Source organism: Paramormyrops kingsleyae, chromosome 5, assembly GCF_048594095.1.
Source record: "Paramormyrops kingsleyae isolate MSU_618 chromosome 5, PKINGS_0.4, whole genome shotgun sequence".
Lineage (NCBI taxonomy): Eukaryota > Metazoa > Chordata > Actinopteri > Osteoglossiformes > Mormyridae > Paramormyrops > Paramormyrops kingsleyae.
The window spans coordinates 30,280,984-30,302,842 of NC_132801.1; the positions used below are offsets into that span (position 1 = coordinate 30,280,984).

General features: G+C 41.7%; 1 protein-coding gene across 2 annotated transcripts in view; it reads right to left on the minus strand.

The window, feature by feature from the left end:
* Positions 1-3,264: 3,264 nt before the first annotated feature.
* The window catches only part of LOC111845481 (guanine nucleotide-binding protein subunit alpha-12), a 42,907-nt gene continuing 24,312 nt past the window's right edge, over positions 3,265-21,859 (minus strand). For both annotated transcript variants that reach the window (XM_023814928.2, XM_023814926.2), the window contains 2 exons: positions 5,894-5,944; positions 3,265-5,046 (listed from right to left, as the gene is read on the minus strand). In XM_023814928.2, coding sequence (XP_023670696.1) covers positions 4,477-5,046; positions 5,894-5,944 — 621 coding nt within the window. In that variant the 3' untranslated portion in view covers positions 3,265-4,476. The remainder of the gene's footprint in view (positions 5,047-5,893; positions 5,945-21,859) is intronic.

The window sequence follows — 21,859 nt, forward strand, 5'->3', positions numbered from 1 at the left end:
AAAAGGGCTTTTTCTGTTCATGGGCTGTGCGGTAGACTTTGGCAAAAGGTTCTATAGAAATCAATTCAAAAGAACAGACATAAAATATTTTAAATGATTTTCTGTTAACAAGAAGTTGCTGACAGTGGAACATTTGCTTGTGTCCTAACTCGTTGTCAAAGGCCAAAAATAAAAGTTAGACATAGTTTAAATGTTGCTATTGAACTCCCCAACATCAGAACATCACCTAAAAAGGCTCATCAACAATTGTATCAAGGACTAAAAATGATTAACGGGAATGACGCTGGCACAAAATGGCTTGTGCTCATTAACACTTGCGTAATCTAAGTCTATTGCCTTGCTTTTGACCTTGTGCAAGCAGGATGAGCTCTTTGAGAAGGAGGATCTGCAGATCGCAGATGGGGGCTTTTTTCCACGTTCTCGTCGTCAAGGATGTGGCTCCCTTTCATCTCCTGCCTTCAGATGCTGCATTTTTTCAGCACAGTGGAGATTAGAAACCCTTTCTGAAAGGGCTTTGCAGGCACATTCCAGAGAGCCCATTCAGAGCAGAAGAGCACAGGCATTTCTCTTTACAGATTTTTTACTGATAGCCGTTTCCATATACAGCTGGTAAGTGTGTATTTTTAAAACATGGATTCTTAGTAGAAATGATGCATGGGAAAAAAAATGAGGGGCAACTGTGGGGCAGTTTTTTTTGGGCTATCAAATGTAAGATGTAGATCAGCTGGGAAAGAAAAATAGAGTGCAGTGGGTCTGTACCTTATATATGGCTCACAAGGTGCAGTCATGGCAGTAAGTGGTGTTTCAATATTGCGGGGCTTCAGGACGGCAACTGGAACCAGTTCCATCAGAAGCAGCCCTGTTTCTGGTCTACTGCTATATTTTAACTACTGTAAGTAATTCGTTTTTTAAAGTAGTTAAATCAAATTAACGACCAATCACAGCACTAACATTGCCCATTAGAGTCTGTAAAAATAAATCAACCTGCATAATGGATTAATATTTGTGATTTTTTTGGCAAAAACAGGCAACTGGAAAAAGAGCTCTCTCTCCTGTTTCATAGTTTGGTTAGAGAGCCGATGGGAACGCGGCCTGCGTTCCGCTGGGGAATGTTGATAGGCAGCGGAGGGCACTGCGCCAGTGGGACGCTCTGAGGTGGGGGCCATGCAGTGCTCTCAGCTGCGGCGTGGTGGAAAACCTTCCCAGGGACCCTATGGCCACACGGGCAGCGAAGGATCAGGCCTGAAATTTACACAGTTGCATTTAACGGTCTGTTCCAAATTCCTCCCGGCTACAGGAGTTATTTTAGCTGAGGCCAAGTGTGGAGTGCTTATTATGGGGCAAACATCGCCAGAGACCGAAGTTTATTATGTCCCGGCTGCCAAGAAAACAGTATTACTTTTTTTTTTTTTTTTTTTTACGATTACTACGTTAAAAACCGTCAGATGAACTATGATATTTTTTTCCCCTGACCAATAGAAAGACTTGGACATCTTCTATTCAAATATGTAGGGTCTGATCGAGCTTTTGAAACATCATAAATCTCTCCTGTTTCACTTTTCACCCTTTATCGGTACGTACCCACGTCTTCTTCCATTCTTCATTCAAAGATGTGTCCATCCGCATGTTTATCAGAGGATGGCTGTTGGAGGATGCTGTAAAGCAGTGTTTTTCAACCGTGGGGTCGCCTGGAATTCAAATGGGGTCCCCTGAAATGTCTAGAAATTGGTAAAAAATAAATTACTGATAAAAATATTTTTTCAACTAATTATTATTCTTTAAAAAATTATTATTAAAACACCACATACAATCTTAAACAACTGTATTATCTCATGTTCATAAATATAAATAAATAATTACATATAAATGAGTTAAATAAAATGATCGCGATCACCTTCAGCCTTGTAAAGACAAGCTCACCTAACTGTACATGTGATGAGGGAAAATAAAATGTGCACTAATCTGGCTGCTATGTATTTGCAACACAGTATAACAAACATGACCAAAAATTAATTCTAGAAAAAAAAAAATGTCTATGGGGTCACCAGAAATTTGTGATGTCAAAATGGGGTCACAGGCCAAAAAAGGTTGGGAACCGCTTCTGTAGAGAGAAGATAAAAAATTGAGTGCTGATGCTGAACTTCACTGAAGACAAAACCAGACGGAGGTGGAGACAACATCCACCCCACCAGAGAAAGTTCAGACTTTCTGCAGCTTTTGTGCCACGGCTCCAGGAATCAGGACTTATTTTCATTGGCAGTTCAACACACACCTCCTACTTTCAAAATAAAGTGTAAGCACCACCAATGTTAGCCAGGGACTGCAGCAGAGCTCTCTTCAAGTTAGCCCTTACATGAAGGACCTCAGAATTCTCCAGCTAAATTATGAAGACAAAACACCAAAAGTGTGACCTAATTACCACCAGACTCAAAAAAGGTCAAAGATAGCCCATACCAGTCAGATAAGAACAGCTTCAAAAACATCTGAAACTTTATTGTTTCAGCGAAGCCACCGATTATGAGTACTCAAATGGCAAAAACAGTGGTTTATCTTTCTTATGGTTTATTTGTTTCTTTACCTTGTAGCTGTTCTTCAAGTATCACTGCAAGGGACTGGATATAGAGTCAGACCAGTTTCCTGCTCAATTTGTCGCTATTGAAAGTTGTCCCTGAATTTTTTCTAAATCAAGCTGGCATTGAAATTCTGGTTCTGTATCTCTGCTCTGTGTATTCACTGCTTCTGCCAGTCACCTCACTAGAATAAGAAGGGGGATGGAATGCCTATTACCTGGCAACCTGACAAGTGGCAAGTAAGTTTTGTAGATTATTTAGAAAAAAAATATTCTAAATGATATAATTTGGGAAAAACTGTTTTGAAGGTGCATGGAAAGAATGTATCTTTCTTCTCCAATACTGTTGACTAGACACATTTTGAGCCAGAGAAGAATGTCTGTGCTATTTCAAGAAACTTTTTTCCCTTATCTCGTCCATTAAAAACCACTTACTACACAATAATCATGAATCATCCTCCAGGGGGCTTTAGTATTGCTTACGACAAACAGACGGTGTCTTGCGATTGGTCCAACTGTCTAAGTGACTCAGTGTGACACACAGAGTAATGAATAAATATATTCAATAAATAAATCCAAAACTAAAAAATATGATACTATGTATTTACAGCATATGCACATAATACCAAATGTATTTCCTGACACCTTGCATTATACCTTTCTCACAATTTTTTAATGAATTTAGCTGTTACATATTTTTGTTTTTTCAACTTTATTTTCAGATATGTTACAACACTAATTATTAGATAAATGTTATTTACAGTGGTTTAAAGACTTTTATTCCTCACAAATATGCTTATATATCACCTCTGATTTATTGTAGGAATCTGGAATGCATATGACAAAAAATCCAAAAGACACAGCACTCGTTAGATGTTAACCCGAATTCTGTTCTGTTCTGAGCAGTGTATATTCATAAACATTTAGAATCAATATAAATGGGAATTAAAAGGTTCTATTTGCACAGTAACAATGTCATACACTCAAAAAATTTACCAACTAGGAGTTGTGTTTCTGTCCCAATCTGACAGACATGGCTCAAAATTTTAAAAAGGACACAAAAATTACAGATATATACATGCACACATTAAAAGCAATGGAAAATGCAAAACTTTAGATGTATCGTTCCATCTTTCACTCCTTTATATATTATAAATTCTGTTCATATAGGTTATGATGCTTTGTTTGGTCAGAATAAGTATGTGAATATTTTTGATGTCCATTGTGCAAATCCTAAATGAGTTTAGCAGTTTAACGCACCACAGTATTCATCATGCTGAAAGATTTACAGAAAGTTTTACTTTATAGGCAATCCAAACCAAATTTGCTCCAAATCAGAGATCTCTTTTTAATCAGATGCCGTTAAAGGCAAAGATTCATAGTCAGTCTCCATTCACACTTGTTAATATCATCCCATCTCAGTCAGCATTAGTGCAAACTGAAATTCCTCTCCTAAAGAGAATACAGAAGGTACAGTCCTATCATTTTCTGCCTCATAACCTTTACAAAAATAAGAATGCCCATAGCTATCTGAAGAGAATGAAACCATCTGACCTGGAGCAAAGATCATCACATTTACATCACATATTTACAGTGCTGTCACATTAGGAAGCACTTGACTATCAGATCATTGTTAGTCATAAACATGATGGATGTTCCAGAGATACACCAGTGGGAAAACTATCTTAATTTCATAAAACTTAAACAGTGATCCTGCCAGAATAGCCTGTGGCACACAGAAACAACAGTTCCAGATTCAAGGCTGGCAGTGTGCTAGTCTAACAGAGAGATATCAGTGCATAGTCTGAAGTTCCAAAAGTCTTTAAGTAGCCTTTCAGCTTCTCTGAATGGGAAGAAGTGCCATCTGTAAGGCACGTTTGCAGAGAACTGAACCCCTGTAGAAAGATTCATTGTAAAATTACGTCTTTAAGGTTCGCTTGCAGTATTGTGTCCTTGACAGCACGAAACACAAAGCGAATGTTCTCTGTGTCGGTGGCTGTGGTGAAGTGATGGAATAGGGGCTTACTGCAATTCCTCCTCTTGCGGTTGAAGCATTGCACCAAGTAGGTCTGCACGTCTTGAAGCCGGTGGGGGTCCCCTTTGAAGTCGGGGAAGTACTTACAGATGTTAACCTTCTTGACTTTCTCCACCAACAGGTCCATTTTGTTGAGGAAGAGGATGATGGAAACATCAGAGAAGAGCTTGTTATTGACAATGGTTTCGAAGATGTTCATGGACTCCACTAGCCGGTTGGTTCGCCTGTCCTCCATCAGAAGTTGGTCATACTCGCTGGAGGACACCATGAAGAGGATGGAGGTGATACCATCAAAGCACTGGAACCACTTCTGCCGCTGGGATCGCTGGCCACCCACATCTACCATCTTGAAGGGGATCTTCTTGATAATAAAGTCATGTTCCACAATCCCTTTGGTAGCTTTCCTCGCAAGCAAGATGTCCTGTCTGCTTGGAAGATAATTCTGAAAGCCAGAAGAAAGATATACCAGAATGATGTAGGAGGAAAGCACTAGAGATATTGTAGTACTCATACAATGAAAGAAAAATAAACACTTTAAACAATTACATAATATGAATGAAAATTGAAGGTTAAATGTTAGTATATAATCCAGCAGTCTTCAATATGAATGAAAAATTAATGACATTTTTCAGCAGCATATCAAGTTGTGTAAATGTTTAGATATTTTAATATTTACAATATTGTGCCAAAGTCTCAGGCAGATAAAGAAACTGATGTTTAAATGATCTTTATGTTGGTGTAAAAGTATATCATGCTTGTCAAAGTGTGTCAGCTTAGCCAATTCAAAACTTCTGCTAAAATCACCCCAATACTTGCAGCAACCATCCAATGCAGCCAATGTACCTTTTGACTCAATCACTAGCACACCTCGAATGCCTAATCAATATCTCATTGACTTTTTAAACTAATTAATTAATTAATTAATTAATTAAGTGGGCTGGTGCTGAGATTTAATAAACACATGGAATGGCTGAGGTGCCCCTGAGGAGAGGATTGGGAACTGAAGCGGTGTTCATCTAGGCATCCAACAAGATATCAGTCATTTTAAAATTAAATTGTGTGTTATCTTTCACATGCTTTCTGTTTTTAACAGCAGCGTTTGATTAAATACAGATGTGTTAGATATACAGTGGATGTTTTTCTTTGAATAATTTCAATGTGGTCCAACAGTAATACACACAAGCAGATATTAGAAACTGGAAGCAACTGTGATACTGAACATTGTGAGGTCCACAGTGTTCCTGACAGACTGCAGAAACCGACTTAATCAGAAAGTGACCATAACTTACCAGCTGCCCAATACGGTCGAGATTGTCCAAGAAATACTTCACTGATTCACCCTGCAGGAGTAAAAACAGCAATTTTACAGGTTGTTACCTTAGTACGTTGTACTTTGGCACAGAAAGATTAAAAAAACGGCATATTCTGGGCTACATCCGGATTGAAATACAATTGAATTTGGAACATGAGATTGACCCCACACCCACCCATGAGTGAATTTTATTGTAGAAAGTGCAATCTGCCTGTTGACAGCTAATATGGCTGTTTATAGCTATTCATAGCCTCGGGGGCTGAACGTGCTTTAAAATTTAGCCTTTTATAAATAAAAAGATAATTAATTTTGCTCCCTGCACCTTAAAATTCATGAAGTCTCTTAGACTCTTGACAGTGCAATAAAGCTTCTATTATTTTAAGGCATAAAATTGAAAGAAATTCTGAGTTGTACTTAGAGCAAATCAAGCTCAACACCCATTGTTAAGAACAAAACAAAAATACTCGTCTCTTGTTGATGCAAATTGCAAACAGGGAATTCTAAGTTAAGGAACCTAATTATACCTCGAAAAAACAAGACAAACGATTGAGGTATTGTGTTTCAATTGTAGTCATCATGAAGACAAAGAATACACTTTGCAAGGGGAAAGAATAACAGCAGCAAGGACAAGGTTTCATTTTCTTGAAATAATGGTTTCTCTCATGCGCCTGTCTCTTTGTTCCACCGTGACCCCCTAACCTCTAGACTGCCGAACTTGGCTTTTTCCATTGTGTGACAGAGCATGCAGGCTGCCTGGAGTAGCTCTCTGGTGCATTGTGTTTGAGAAGCAGTGCGACCAGGGCTCCAAGGCACAGTTCCTGTTTGCTCGATGTTGTGTCCGTGCAGGCCCAAGGCCTTCGCTCCCAGCAGGAAACAGCTGTGCGTGAAAACAGGTGGGACTAATGCCCCCCATTTTCAGAGCCAGGAGCCAGTCAGTCCTGACTGAGACCATCCCGTCACCAGACACCGGAGCTGCTGTGGTCACAAGGGCACCGAACGAGGCGATGTGGTCTGCAAAAATACTATCTGAGGGTTCGGTGAAACATTCAAGAAACTGCCTGACTAGCTATCAAGTGCAAGAAACTGTCAACCGACATGATTAATAAACAGACGACCAAAGCTATTTGTCACACATGAACTCACATCAAATACCTTCAGACAATTTGACAATCTGGCTTCGTATAAAAGACAATGCAAAAACCCACACAAAAGTACAGAAGAAACAAGCCGTCTCAGATTCCAAATGAAATAGAAACGCTCGTCGTTATTCGGCCGATAAACGTCATTCTGACCCAGTCTAAGCGTTTCAGAGGACATTCTGGCAGAAAAACACAAGAAACATAAGAATCGGGAAATATGACCCCCAGTGTCTGCGTTTTGACCCCAAAATTGCCCCATGTGGATGTTACCAAAGAAAACAAAGACAGACTTGTGGCCAAGCCACTGCAACTGCGGGCAGAACTCCCCCGGGCCCCAAACTGCCGGATCCAGCACGGGCCGAGGGGGACTGTGGTCAAAGGAATTTTTAATTAAGCCTCAAGTTTGGAAGCGGATTAAAATACACCTTCCTATGCTTTAACAATCAGTCTGGCTGCTTAATTATGATGGACGCAGGGATGGTTATAAGTCAAAGTCTATGGAATGTTCCAGTATTACAAGCCAAACCTCTTGCTGCAAGTGGGACTGAACAGTGTAGTGCATCATAGCTGCTTTTCCTTCATGTCAGGGCTATTTGGCAACTATTCATAAACAGCTACTCCTAAGTGTGGGAAAACCCAGGCATCTACAGTTCGGTCTCAGAGAGCTGGCAAACTGGCCGCAGCACCAGAATCAGTGCTGGTTAGATGGGTGTTTCAATGCTGTGGGTATGGGGAGTGTGATTAACTGAGACACACAGGCGGCAAGAAAAAAAAAAAACAGCAAATGGATTTTCCCTTCCTGAGCAGAGCAGACCCCTTAGATTCAGGCTGCCTCTGAGATATTTTTGCTTGTTCTATTTTAGCGTGGGGACATCATAGTTCCTTCCGGGAAGGTTCTGGCTTTTTATCTAAATTCAGAAAAGGAGAAGAGTTTGCCAGAGGGCACCGGCGGGCTCCCCAAACAGAGAATGATCGATGGGGCCCGAGGCCGCAAACATGCCGGATTACTGTCACCAAAGCCAGGTCCCCCCGAGTCGTCACGCAACACCAGGGGGAAATGAGAGTCACGCAGGTCGACCATCATCAATAACTCCATAATCACCTTCGTAACTCAGTCCGCACAGCTGGAGGAAAGCATACATTCTTACAGTGTCGGTGGCAAACAGAAAACCCAATCAGCGTCCTCCGCACTGAGCAATTTCAGAATAAAACATAATGAGCCGAAAATTATTAGTCTTACATAACCAGGAACACATGTCCTTAAATTTCTTACTTAGTCTGTCTTCACTACAGTACTAAATGTATAATTACTTTATGATGTGTAATTTTGGTGAATTCAAAGACATATTTAAAAAGCAAGTACACAGAATTAGTCTACATTTAAAACAAAATCAGTATAATGTTGAGTTCTGACTGACATGCGGTGATTGCAGCCACAAGGAGCTGTTTTAAACCAAAAACTACATCTGACACAGTTCCTTCCATAAGAACCGTTATTAACTTTCATTCAGATAGTCGCAGAAAAAAAACACGGAACAATTTTTTGTTTCACTCATTACTCAGTTTATGGGTCTGTGTCTCTGAATAATATATTATATTATCATATAATTTACAGCCTGGTTGTTCCCTGTTTCTCATTAATGAAGGGCTTCTTCCTTGCTTTATGGGTCTTCAGTCCTGCTTCTAGAAGCCTGATATGAACTGTCCTAGCAGTGCATTTCACACCTGCACTTAATGTTTCCCGTTCCTTTTGAAGGTCACTTGATGTCATCCTACAATTCATGAGAAACTGACAGGTAAGTTGACAGTCATCTCTGGCATTAGAATGTCACTTCTGCCTTTTACCTGGCTGGTTTCTGGTTGTTCCCAGTGTCTCCTGCTTCACCTTAACCTTTTGTAGTGCTGTCGTAGACATTTTGAACCTGGAAGCAACCTGCTGCTCAGCATAGCCTCTGCCAGCAGAGCCAGGATTAAACTAATATTTTAAAATGCAGATTTGTATAAAAATATAGCGTGGTCTCCTATTTTTTTCCGAGGCTGTATATCTTATTAAATTGCAGTGCAGATTTCACTTAGTTCCTATTGTCATAAGCCTAAGAGTTTGAAGAATGAATTCCATAGCTCTATTTATCCAGTGTCCCAAACTCTATACCACCCGAGAAAACATAAAACAAGAGAGCAGATCACACATTTAGAAGGTAATCTATCTGAATTGATTAAATATTTTAGATTTGTCAAAATAACAAATTCCGAAAGACATCTGGGGGTTTGAAGCCGACTGTTTGTAAAACAGTGCCCTGGTTGAGGAGAAATCTCCAGATGTTTCCATGGGAATCTGCAATCCCCAATCCAGCAGGCCTCCTGAAGACACGAAGCCTCACATCCCCATCTCAAACATTCTTCACTAACAGACACAGAGACACCGATAAGGAGCGTACCATAAATGTTAATTAAACAGAACAGCAACGTTGATAAATAGTCCATGATCTGCTGCAGAGAAGGCCAATTTCCTCCACCCAGGGAAACCTTTACTCATTTAAAATAAGCAATATTTGTTTCATAGGCAAACACAGCCTTCACTGGATTTAGACCACATCACCTTTTTTTCCACAGTCTGTGGTGAATTAAACGTTTGACTTGGATTCGGGCTCTGAGCTGTAATTAATCTCCACGCAATGAATTTTAGCACAACCTTTGATGGATTTCTCAGGGGCTCAGGAATTATCCAGCAGTGCTGATCTTAATGTTACCATAAACCCTCTGCTTCCCTTCATCTCCACATACATTTTATCCTCTTTTACTGAGGCAGCAGACCAATAAAAAAAAAAGACGTAAATCAAAACGCATTTCGCTCTCCTCCATAATACTCTGAAACGTTTTTGTTGATGCTACTGTAATGCATGTCGGATCACTGTATGAGCAAAATCAGTAACATGCACTTTATATATTTAATTTTGAAGGTTATTTGAGTGCATTTCAATGAAGTCGATACTTTTTAAATTATCAAACTGTGAAGGCATCATTAACATTTCAGTTTATTGCTCTAGAGTATAAGAGTGTATTGCACATAATTTAAAATCAAAAACACATGGGCACAAAACATCAAATGTTTTGACAGCAAAAACGATCTTTTGCGAGGAAAAAAAGATTCACGTTTAGGAAAGCAGCCTAAAGCAAAAAAAAAGGTTTGTGGCTTATGTAAGGAAATCGACAAGATCTTTGGCTTCAAAAAAAGAGCTGCCCTTTATAAAAATGTGTAAAAATATGCAGAGGCTCATTTGAACATTGTTTGTCTTGAACACTGAGGAATGTCTCCTTAGTCGTACCCTGAGCCTGACCCAGGAAGCAGCAACATGCCTCGGACCACATGTTTTGATGGTTTCCTGCTCCCATTGGACGAGCACAAAGCTGGCAGGCTGTACGTTCCTCTCCTGGCTGTCTCTGCGATTCTGTGATTGGCTGACTTGTGTTCCACAAGGCCCCAGCTGATAGCAACTCGACCAATCATATCTCCCCAAAAAAAACTCAAGGCACTGCAGCCCATCTCCCCTGCCCAAACTCCCCCCCTACTCCCTGCCCTTAAGCATTCCTCCCGGCTGACTCTTTTATGGAGTTACCCACAGACAAACCTCCAACAACAAAGAATGGACAATGTGAGGTGATTCTGAGCACTGGAAGAAGGAGATGCCAGACTGAGATACCCAACAGGTGGAAATGTAAGTCATGAGCTCACAGCTTAAAACTGAAGAAATGAACAATATTTTCAACAGCGTTTAATTTAATGCTATATTTAATAAAAAAAAAACAATAAAATGTATTATCTTGCAGTGTCATACGAATTTTATGGCTAACTTATTATGATGATACCGAATTATTTGCTTTCTAAATAAAGAAAATGATTTAGGTTATTACAGTTCATCTCTAATCAGAAATGTTGATCTGAGTTTAAATTTTTTTCTAACTAAATTCGAGCAGTGTTTCTCAGACCGGTCCTCGGGGGCCGTGGACAGTCCACGTTTTTGCTCCCTCCCAATTCCCTGCCAGACAGCCCACATTTTTGCTCCCTCCTAACTCCCAAGGAATTGGGAGAGAGGAAAAACGTGGACCGTCTGGGGGTCCCCATGGAGTGGTTTAAGAAACACTGAATTAGAGAATGGCAATCCTCTAGCTGCACCTGAAGCAGCCCAGTCCAGGCAGGAGGTCCTGCGTGCAGTTCGGCACAGAGCTGCCTTTCTCATGCACCACCATTCACTCTTGACGCTTTCCATGCTGGTACTGGGCTGCCCCGGCCTCGCTCACTCTCCTCCAGTAAGGCATCTGCACAGAACCCCAGAGAGATTACAGGTTTGTCACCAGCTGGGGACAGCCCCGTTGCTTAGTCATCATTTGACTTCTGTGAGATTTGCACTAGCTCCTAACGCAGCATTTCATGGAGCTTACTGGGAGCAGAGAAGGACCACATACCTAACCCCACCGCTAGCACACTGGGACACGTCCTTTCACGTTTAACGGGGCCTGATCTCCAGCCTGGTTTTGCACTTTATCCCACGTTTGTTATAAATCCAAAGCAGCCTAAAGATGTACAACAAAAACTCTTTATCAAAGCTTGTAGTTGGGGGGAGGTGCTAGAACTCTCCTTGTTATTCAGTGCCAGTACACAGGAGAGATTGCTGGTTCTCTGCCGAGACAAACAAAGAGGAGCTGGTACCGCGTACTAGTGAGTACTAGTGAGTACTGGCCCACTTCAAGCACTGTGTGCTATTAAACTGTTCACAGGGGACAAAATACAAAAATGGTGTGTGAAACATTGTGGATATAGAAGCTTCTAAAACATTTTATATGAATATACTTCATCTACACTAGAAAAAAACAAGAGAACAAGACTCTACTTGCAGTCAGTTACAAACATTTCTTCTATCTGTCTTTATTAAACCATATAATTTCCTTAATCCCTGGCTACATCCTGGCTACATTGCTATAATTAAATAAATGCCTTGCAGGTCACTGAAAGTAAAACAGTGACATTAAGTGAATATGAATAATGAGTCATAAATCATCTCTAGCTGGTCCTTTAATCCACACAAGACATTTTTAGACACCACCTTAAAAGCCAAGCTTACATGCATTTATAAAATATAATGGAGACGAGCTTCAATAAAAGCTATTAATGACATAAATGGAAAATAAATGTAGGAATTCAAAAAGAAAAGAACATAAAACAGATCAGTTTGAAAGGACACATTCTGTTTCCTGAGCTGCGTTTATTGCAGGTCACATGACATCATCATACTTGAAAGACAAACATCTGCAGGTTGCTTATTGTAAGTTTAGTCCCCAAAACAGCAGTTACACTCCTGGAAATGCAGCCTCAAAGCAAAACCTGAGGCCTGGGGGTGAAGCGCTCCCTAGGGGGGTGGCGTGTGGACAGAATTAGGACCTTATCAAGATGGTCAGCATTCCCACAAACACCAGGAGGATGTCATCTAAATGTTTACTGCATTATGTAATCTAGCTATCCTTACTCAGAAAACAGTTACAGGCAGTTTGATACATTGTATATCACAAAGCAAATGAAGCAGCTCGACCCAAACAATGATAATCATGCACACTAATAAACAAGCAGTAAAGATTTTTTTTTAAAACCTGCTGCTCATTAGTACTTTAGAAATCCTTCCCTGGCTGAATGTTGTTTCAGCAAAAATACAAATATCAACAGAAAACAAGCGAATGGTGCTGAGTTTTTGCCTCAGCCCATGGGGGGGCCGCCGGATATAGTTTTTGCTTTATGTATAACTGTTCACTCACCACAAACCTACCAGTGTTTTGGTACCAGCTGATCATGTGACCTCTGAGTCACGTCAGCAACTGAAGGGGTCTGAGAGTGGCGTGCTCCCTCTGACTGCTTTGTGGCCAAACTCCCGCCTGGCATTCCAATCAGCCCGCGCCCCCCCCCCTCCTTAATGTCACCCACATGTGCACCGAGGGCACAGGGATCACCGTGTGACGCCTGACAGATTCACAATAAAGCGTGGCCCCACCCGGAAAATCAGAGTGTTCTGGAACCTTTATGAAAAATATAAATATCCCCCCAAAGACATACTTTGACTCACAGGGAGAATCACAACAATGTGGTCCGACACAAGCTGGTCAGAGAATTCCGGATGCGGGGGTCTCCAGCAGAACACAACACAGAGGGCTCAGCAACCATGCCGCCAGCTGAAGTCCGGAGGGTTCGCTTTGATGTGCTGCCAGACGGACGAGCCCTCCACACAAAACGGGCCGTACAAGTTTCCTGACAACTGCCTGAATCACCTGCCGTTTCCAATTAAGCAGCTAAGAGACTGTTGTGTATCATGCAAGGCAAAAGTAAATAACGGATCACATGACATGACCACATGACTGCACTGAACGTGGGATGATTTCTTTAAAGATGACCGAGTGAGTCCTTCGCCAGCTACCAAATCATCGAGAACATCAATCTCTCATGTTAACAGTTCGCCACAGGGGACACTAAGTCATGACCCTGGTCCAGGGTATCACTATGATTTCCAGGTCTGTTTTCTAGAACGTTGCAGGGTACAAGACGACCCTAAAATACCCCAACAGCACCAGGAGCCCACGGGAACCCGTGCCCATCATACAATTACCACTGACATGACAGGGATGGCGTGGCCTAGAACTGTAGGACACTTTTAGAGAAAACCCTTCGCAGAAAGCTGGCAGGTAGGTGCACAGCCCATATTATATTCATCGAAATGTCCCCACAAAGCACGGCAAAACACAATATGCTGTTGGCACATGGTGCCATCTTTGCTAATAAAGCTGAGCTGTGGAACTCTGTGACAAAAATACAGAAAAAAAACATTTCCTAGCCAATTTGAGATGGAAAATCAATTCAGTTGCACTGCCTTTGAGACACAGTCCATAATACAGCGCACTGTTTCCCAATCTAGTCCTCAGGGACCCACCAGTGCATGTGAGCTGGGAGGAAGCAAAAATGTGGACTGTCTGTCAGAGAGCTGGAAGGGAGCAAAAACATGGACCGACTGTGGGTCCCCAGGAGCGGATTGGGAAACACTGATTTAGAGGTATATTGGACCCTGCTCTAAAAATCTACTGTTTCTAACTGATATGAAAATCATAAAAACCTCCACTGGAAAGATTAAAAAAAACCTGCCACCCACAAATACTCATTTCCTTTCACATGTATCAGCTTCCAGGACATTTGTTTAGTCCAGAATATGCGGGAGGGCAGGTAGCATTTCAGATTCCGTATGTAGAGGAAATAGGTTACAATGCAGCACAAGGTTCCCTCCACCGATTCATTAATGTGATGGAGAAACCAAGTGATTAATCACAGTACTCATCACCAATATCTGGCCAGAGTTTCCATACAGGCACACATCTTTACCTCTGCATTTTCTGTAGGAAAGACGGCTTTTACAAGGTACTGTAGGCTAGTTGTCCTCTATAAGCTCCCGGTATCCAAACACGAATCATTCGGACTGATCCAGACTGAACCTATGACATCCCATGGCTTCTAATGATAACATTCACTTGGCAACAGATGCTAAAATATAATATTACCGTATACTTTGGCCAGGGATGTGGGAAATTGGATCATGGGGGATTTTCATTTGAATTCAGTTTTCAAAAAAAAAAAATGACTGAAAAATATCCAAGACATCACAGACACACAGTTAATCAAGCAATGAAATACGCAGATGTAACAAAAACTGAAACTTCTGGAAGGGTCACGTCTACAGTCTTGAGAGCATCTACTCCCGGGCGTCCAGTAAGATAATATGCTATGCTAACATGCTAATACGTTCTAATGTTGGGTGGTGACATGGTGATCTCTAACTTGACCCTTACATTTTGTCAGACATTTCAGATTTAAGAAAGCACATGCATTCCATTTGTATTGAAGTTTTGTTTCAGTTTCCAAGAATTTATAAATATGGAATATTGTTGATATTCTCGGATTCCTATTTCTGGTGTTGGTGATTATGTCCAAAATCAAATGTGTTAAAAGTCAGAATTCATAGTTTCGTATAGCTAATACTCCGCTTATAAAAACGGCACTGTAGCATTGATTGCATGTACATTTGTGCCGTAAGCACTCTGTCGCCCAGCCTGGTTCTGTCCCTAGCCCCGCCCTTAGCCCAGCACCTAGCCCTGCCCATATCCCGCCCGAGCCCCACCCATATCCCTGCTTGAGCCCCGCCCAAGCCCCGCCCATATCCCTGCCCAAGCCCCGCCCATATCCCTGCTTGAGCCCCGCCCAAGCCCCGCCCATATCCCTGCCCGAGCCCCGCCCAGTTGCCCTGAGCTGTTCTGTGTCCCAGTCTCAGTCCCTCCTGCAGTCAGCCCCAGCCCATTCTCCCGAGCTGCTCTGGACATGACCCCGCTTTTGCGACACGGCCGAGACCGGGCCCATAATGGGCCATTGTTCTGTGTTACACACATTGCTTGTGGAGGGGCAATTTGCCTGAATTAGAGTCCTCCTCCCCCCCCAGAGAAATCACAGGTCACTCTGGGAATCCACACCCTGTCTCTTTTTCACTCCAATGAGGACACGCTCACTTCCATAAGGAGAAGTGTATTTCCAATTAAAGTGAATAAAACAATTAAGTTTGGGCTTAAAAGCACCATTTCATTATAGAACATTGTCAATGCATATCTACAGAAAAACCCATGTCTAGACAAACAAAGTATATCAACCTACTAAGTTAATTTCGATGACAGACAATTCTTGTGTAGGAAACTGAACTGTCTCTTTCAGCTACACATTATGGACCAAAGATAGAGTCGAAAAGCTATTGAAGGAGTGAAATGAGCATTTTGGTGTGCATGCTTCACAGAGAGCCACTTACATTCTCACATAAGGCACCGTGGCTGGCTTCATAGACACACACACACACACACGTTTAAGGATATTTACTTTGGATGGGTTTCTGAAAGAGATAAATGAGCAGAGAGGTGACCTTCCACATCACCCTCTCAAAAACATAATGCATCATTTCTTACCACAAAAATAAACTCGTGTTAGTCAAAAGCCCTTGTTGACTTCAAAATTTGAGATAATATCTGAGTATACATTGAGATGGGGTTAGAAAAATGTTTTTATTTACGTCTTAATTATTTACAATGAAAGTACTGTAGAGATTACCAATTTTTGTGCTTATTTTTTTCCAACATAGAACAAAAATGTTCGGGAATCCAAATCTTTCCATTGGGCTTTTCCACAGCCTAATACGCTGTGCGGCACTTGAACGCAAGCACAGCCACATGACAGCTGTCTTACAACGAAGCTAAAGTATCGATTTGATGAATCGAGAGCCGTGTGTAGCTGTAGGACACTTCCAGGTAGATAGCTGCCTGATTGTGAACCTGAAATGCTAACAAACACCATGCCATGGCAGTAAAGGGAAGGTCAGCTGTCCATGACCTTGAATTGTTTGGTGTTTACAAAGCTTGGGAAAAAAATAAGAGACCACTCCTTATAAAAAAACAGCATTTTTAAATCCTGGTTTAATCCCGGTCCTGCTCTCAGAGGGCTACACAGCAGGCTGCTTCCAGGCTCAAAGGTTCTAAGAATAATTAATTTAGGTATAAACAAGAATAAGGTGAAGCAGGAGACGCTGAGAATGACCAGAAACCAGCCAGGTAGAGAGCAGAAGCGGCTTTCTAATGCCAGAGATGACCATTAACTTATCTGACAGTTTCTCATGAATCGTAGGATGACATCAAATGATATTCAAAGGAATGGGAAACATTAAGTGCAGGTGTGAAGTGCACTGCTAGGACAGTTCGTATCAGGCCTAGAAGCAGGACTGACGTCCCATAAGGCAAGGAAGAAGGCCTTCATTAATGAGAAGCAGGGAAGAACCAGGCTGCAGTTTGCAAAATATATGTCATTCACAGATGCACACAAAATTGAGAAATGAGTGAAACAAAAAATCGTGCTGCGGTCTCTTAATTTCTTCCAGAGCTGTACATCTGTAAAACTCTGACACTTCACACTCATTCTGCTGAGGGAGGTGGTGGAAACACTAGGAGGCTGGGGGCCCTAATCTGTCGGTGATAAACGCATAAGATAAAAGATCCAGTCAGCTATTTCAATGTGATCTACACCTAGCATCATTTTTACACATTCAGGGAAGGTCTTTCAGAATTTATCTCTGCCTCACGCAGCCTGCAGCGGAGGTTTGGGAATAGGGATGTTCAGCGTCACCTGGGGTCATAGGGTGAAAAATGTCCGTCTGGCAGCAGACGAAATCTAGGGGGGACCCCGTTGGGCTGTTTACCACATTAGCAGGAAGAGGTGAATAAGCCAAGAAGAATGTCTCAGTTCTGGCGCCGATTCACTGCCCGCATACCCAGATTAGAAGGCTTTGCAGAAGGAATGTTTGAAAAGATTTAACAAGCGGCTACAACGCATGAATAAGCGAGACAATGCGGTGACTGGGGGGGGGGGGTGAAGGGGGTGTCCATCAAAGGCAGCTGCCTGCTCTCGCCAGTCCCTCTAAGTAAGAGCCCACTGCGGGGGCTTTACTTCTATAGACCAACTTTGGGAGACTGAAAGGACCACAAACCTTGCTCCCTGCGTACCCACCCACAGAGAGCAGGCAGTGCTTGGCTGCTTTCGCTGGGCAGCGTGACCCATCCCTGCCAGGTCTTCCCTGGTCTTCTCCAGTTTAGAGGACACAGCATGACACGCTGCTGGGGAAATACCGGCGGAAAAGTCTGAAAAGGTTCTTATCTGCGAGTAAACAGTTAAATTTCTTATGTAACAAAATAATTACCGCTGTAGATCTGATCTGAAGTAGTGGAAGAGGAAAATGACTGGGAAAAAAAACCATTAGGGGTGCCATCGGACGAGCAGGAATTAAGAAAGTATTTCCATGTGTGTGTTTATACGTCTGAGCAGCGAATCTCGGCCATGTCCCAGAGCCGCTGGGAGTCTCTGCCACTTCCTCTTCCCCTCCACCCCTCTCTGAGGACGCAGGAGGGACGGAGGCCCAAAGTTAATAACACTTTAGTTCTAATGAGCCTCTACAACCTGGATTAGACACATCTGGAGTTGGGCCAAATGTAAGTGTGATGGGAAAGGGCTGAGCCTTGCAGAGCACATAAACGTACACATACAGTACAGCTGTAGATGTACAATCATGTACATGTATGTGGGGGAAAAAAAACAAATTACACCAAATTCACAAACACACACCAGGCTGCCGAAATAAATATGTACATTGCAGACCAGCTCATTTTTCACACTGTGGGCAGTACTAATGGCAGCAGTTAAGCTATAAAAAATCATCAAAGAATCTAAAATTATGTAATTAAACTGGTAACAAAAAAAAAACTGAAGAAATTAACAATATAGCTATTCCTGCTACAATTCATGATAAACTATAAAACTACACACTATAAAAACTAAATGGCCAAAGAGGAATTTGCAGAGACAGTACTATGAGAGATATAAACCTAAAAAATATATAGTATGCAAGATTTAAGGCCAATTAGGGCCAGTAACTGCAGCCAAAGCCAGTGAAAATTTTATTCTGTTTCTGTTTAAGCTTACAGACGAGTGTTTGTGGGAACTCTCCCCTCCTGCGAATTGAACTGCCCTTGGTAGCTAAACTGGGCTGTAAATCCTACCTGCCGCATAAAGACCAGTGCTGAGTCGTCAGTGTAGGGGAGGCCCGGGTTCGGAAAAGCGGGACGGGAATAAACAGCTACTGCAGGGAATTCTGTCCGTCCACCTTCCTGTGTTTATGCCGCAGTGACACAGCACAGTGCAAGGGTAAACACAAGGCCAGCCATGCCTTGTGCATCATAAAATATGTGCCAGAATTTTATTTACTTCCATCCATCTTCCATGACTGCTGATCCAGTACAGGGTCATGGTGAAACTGGAATCTATCCCAGGAAGCACAGGGTACAAGGTGAGGGACATCCAGGATGGGATGACAGTCTGTCACAGGATGTACACACACACACACGCATGCACATAAACACACACATACATGCATGAACATGCACGCACATGTACACACACATACACACATGCACACACACACATATAGTCGTGCGCGCGCACGCACACACACACGCGCACACACACACACACGCGCGCGTGCGCGCGCACACACGGATGCACACACAAACATCTGGGGACATAAATCAAACACCGATAACCACTCATGCACTCAAGCTACCTGATTTAATGTAATAAGATTACAGGTGGCCCTTGACTTACGATGGGGTTACGTTCTGATGAATCCATCCTAAGTGGAAATACTGTAAGTCGATTGCGAATATCAGGCGATAAATTAAGTAAACAAATAAGTGCTGTCACTGAAAAAGCAAATAAATTATTACTGTAACTAACTACATACCAATAATTGAGAAAGTAAATAAATGAATAGAAGTTAATTTGTTCAAACAGAAAAAAACACGAGACATTGTTAAACACTATGAGACGTTTATACCTGCAGTCGCTACAGAGACTGGAAGCGTGTTGGCGTGGATGATGCCATTGCCCAGCATCGACAGAAAGTATAGTACGGCATATCACTAACATGGGAACAGATAAAAATTCAAAGTTGACTACTGAATGTGCCTCACTATCACACCATTGTAAAGTCAAAATATCGTAAGTCAAACCATCGTAAACCAAGCAGAGTCTGTATACTCTCTGAAGCGTGGACTTGGCTGAACAAAATTAAGAATGTTTGAGTTTTTTATAAATAAGAAAAATAGTTTGGAATAATTAATTTAGGTATAAACTCCCCTGACCTTTTGCGGTCGTTTTCATTGTTAAAGAAGTGTGGCACAAAAACAAACATAAAATTAGAAGAAAGTGATAGACGCTCTACTCAAAGGGTTACTGACACATATGCAGATAAACATACACATATAATGTCCTCAAATGCACATAAGAATTAAACACTGCTGTAGCTGATCAATCCTTAAGCTGAGTTCAGAGAACCAAATGCTGCAGATATCCTGGTTGATCTTTCTTTAAATTTAATTGAGAAAGGGAAGATTACAGGCAACATGTAAAAGCAGACCTGCCTTCTTCACCCTGAAATCCATACCTTAAGCATCGTCACCCTAATTACAACCATATATCAGTTATAATGCGAACCATGCCAGCGGTTTGATCTCAGATTCAGCATATGGGACATGCCCCCCTTAACCCAAATCCCCCTGGGGGGAGCTATAATGACAGTAAGAATTAAGGCTGTTAAGAGGGATATTTATTGTGGAGACGGAGAAATTTCAGGCAGGTTTCAGACGATAATGTGTTACGTGCTGTGAAATTAAGTTCATTTGAGTTACGAACACAATGTAAAAAAAAGAGGAATAATGACAAATGACTGATAATGTATCATAATTCAGGTTTTGTATGCAACATTCAGCTGATGTAAAAGGGTAAGATTCACAGTTTCCCCATAAATGTATTTGTATAAAATACATTTCTATTGTGGTGTGCACAGACATGCCAATAAAGACATTGATTATTCAGAAAGGAAAGTTATGACTCTCCTGCCAAAACAAATTTTCTTGACCATAGAGTGGAACATGTGATAACATTTATGATTATATCAAAAGACAGAATCTACTTGACCTTTGGCCCCATATATTTTTTTCAGACAGCCTCGATCTTTTAATTACGCAGAGATTTAAAGCTTATTTTTCACATTGCTGACCGAGGTCCTCCACTGATTGTCAGGTGGCTCTGCAGTTGTTCAATATGCCCAGAAAATCACAAGCCACTCAGCTGTAGCTCCGGAAAGAAGATTTTTACATTGACCTTGAACACAGCTGGATCACAAGCTTCTGCTCACTGCAGTCAGGAGGCCTCCAAGCCCCATTGCACTGTATTTTTGTCCGAAGACATAAACTCTAAATTTTACTGCCTTCAAATATTAATCATTTTGGCTCGAACACAGAACAGCAGGATTTGTTCAGCTATGCTGTTAGTCATCATGCGGCAGGGTCAGAACCACACAGTCCAAATAAATATAACTGAAAGATTATTTACACCATAACATGCCCTGACAGACACTCGATGTCAGAGTTAATGTTATAATCAAGTCTGAGAAATAGTGCAGGTCTTTTCCTTCCTTATGCTTTAAGAAGAACATGAACGATAACAAAACAATAAAGAGATGACTTATTGCTCTGGATGAACATCTCCCTGACAACCAATGACAGAACCAGGGTGCAGGATGAATGACATGAGATCGTAGGTCAGCCGTTTTCTCGCCATAATATAGTTAATAAAGCAAAATGACAAACATGTAAGAAATAGAGAGGACAATGCGGAGAAAGGGGAACTTTACCCGCATGGTTTGTTTCTTCATTTTATTAGCACAATGTTTGCTGAAAGAAAAGATTAATTACAGTTGCGGTTCCCCTGCATACAAGACCTCTTTCATCAGTCGCATTTCAGTGTGAGCTCTGCTTTACTTTGTATGCAAAATCTGATTTCGGTCATCTCCAGAAGGAGGTTGGGCTTTTTGGTGTAACATCCTCTCAGTAGAAGACCACCATAGAGATGCAAACCACGCACCATACAAGGATGAGCAGAGCTACATCACAGGCCTGCCATCTTCATCACTACTAGATCAAGTACTAGATCAACCCTAAGCTTCGGCAAGCAGCTACCTGGGCCACGGGATTGGCTGAATCCCACCTGAAGGCGGAGTCGCCACCAGAGGTAGCGCTGAATAGGCCGATTCACTGTGATTCAGCAGCACCAAGGCGGGGAAATGGACCAAAATCCATAT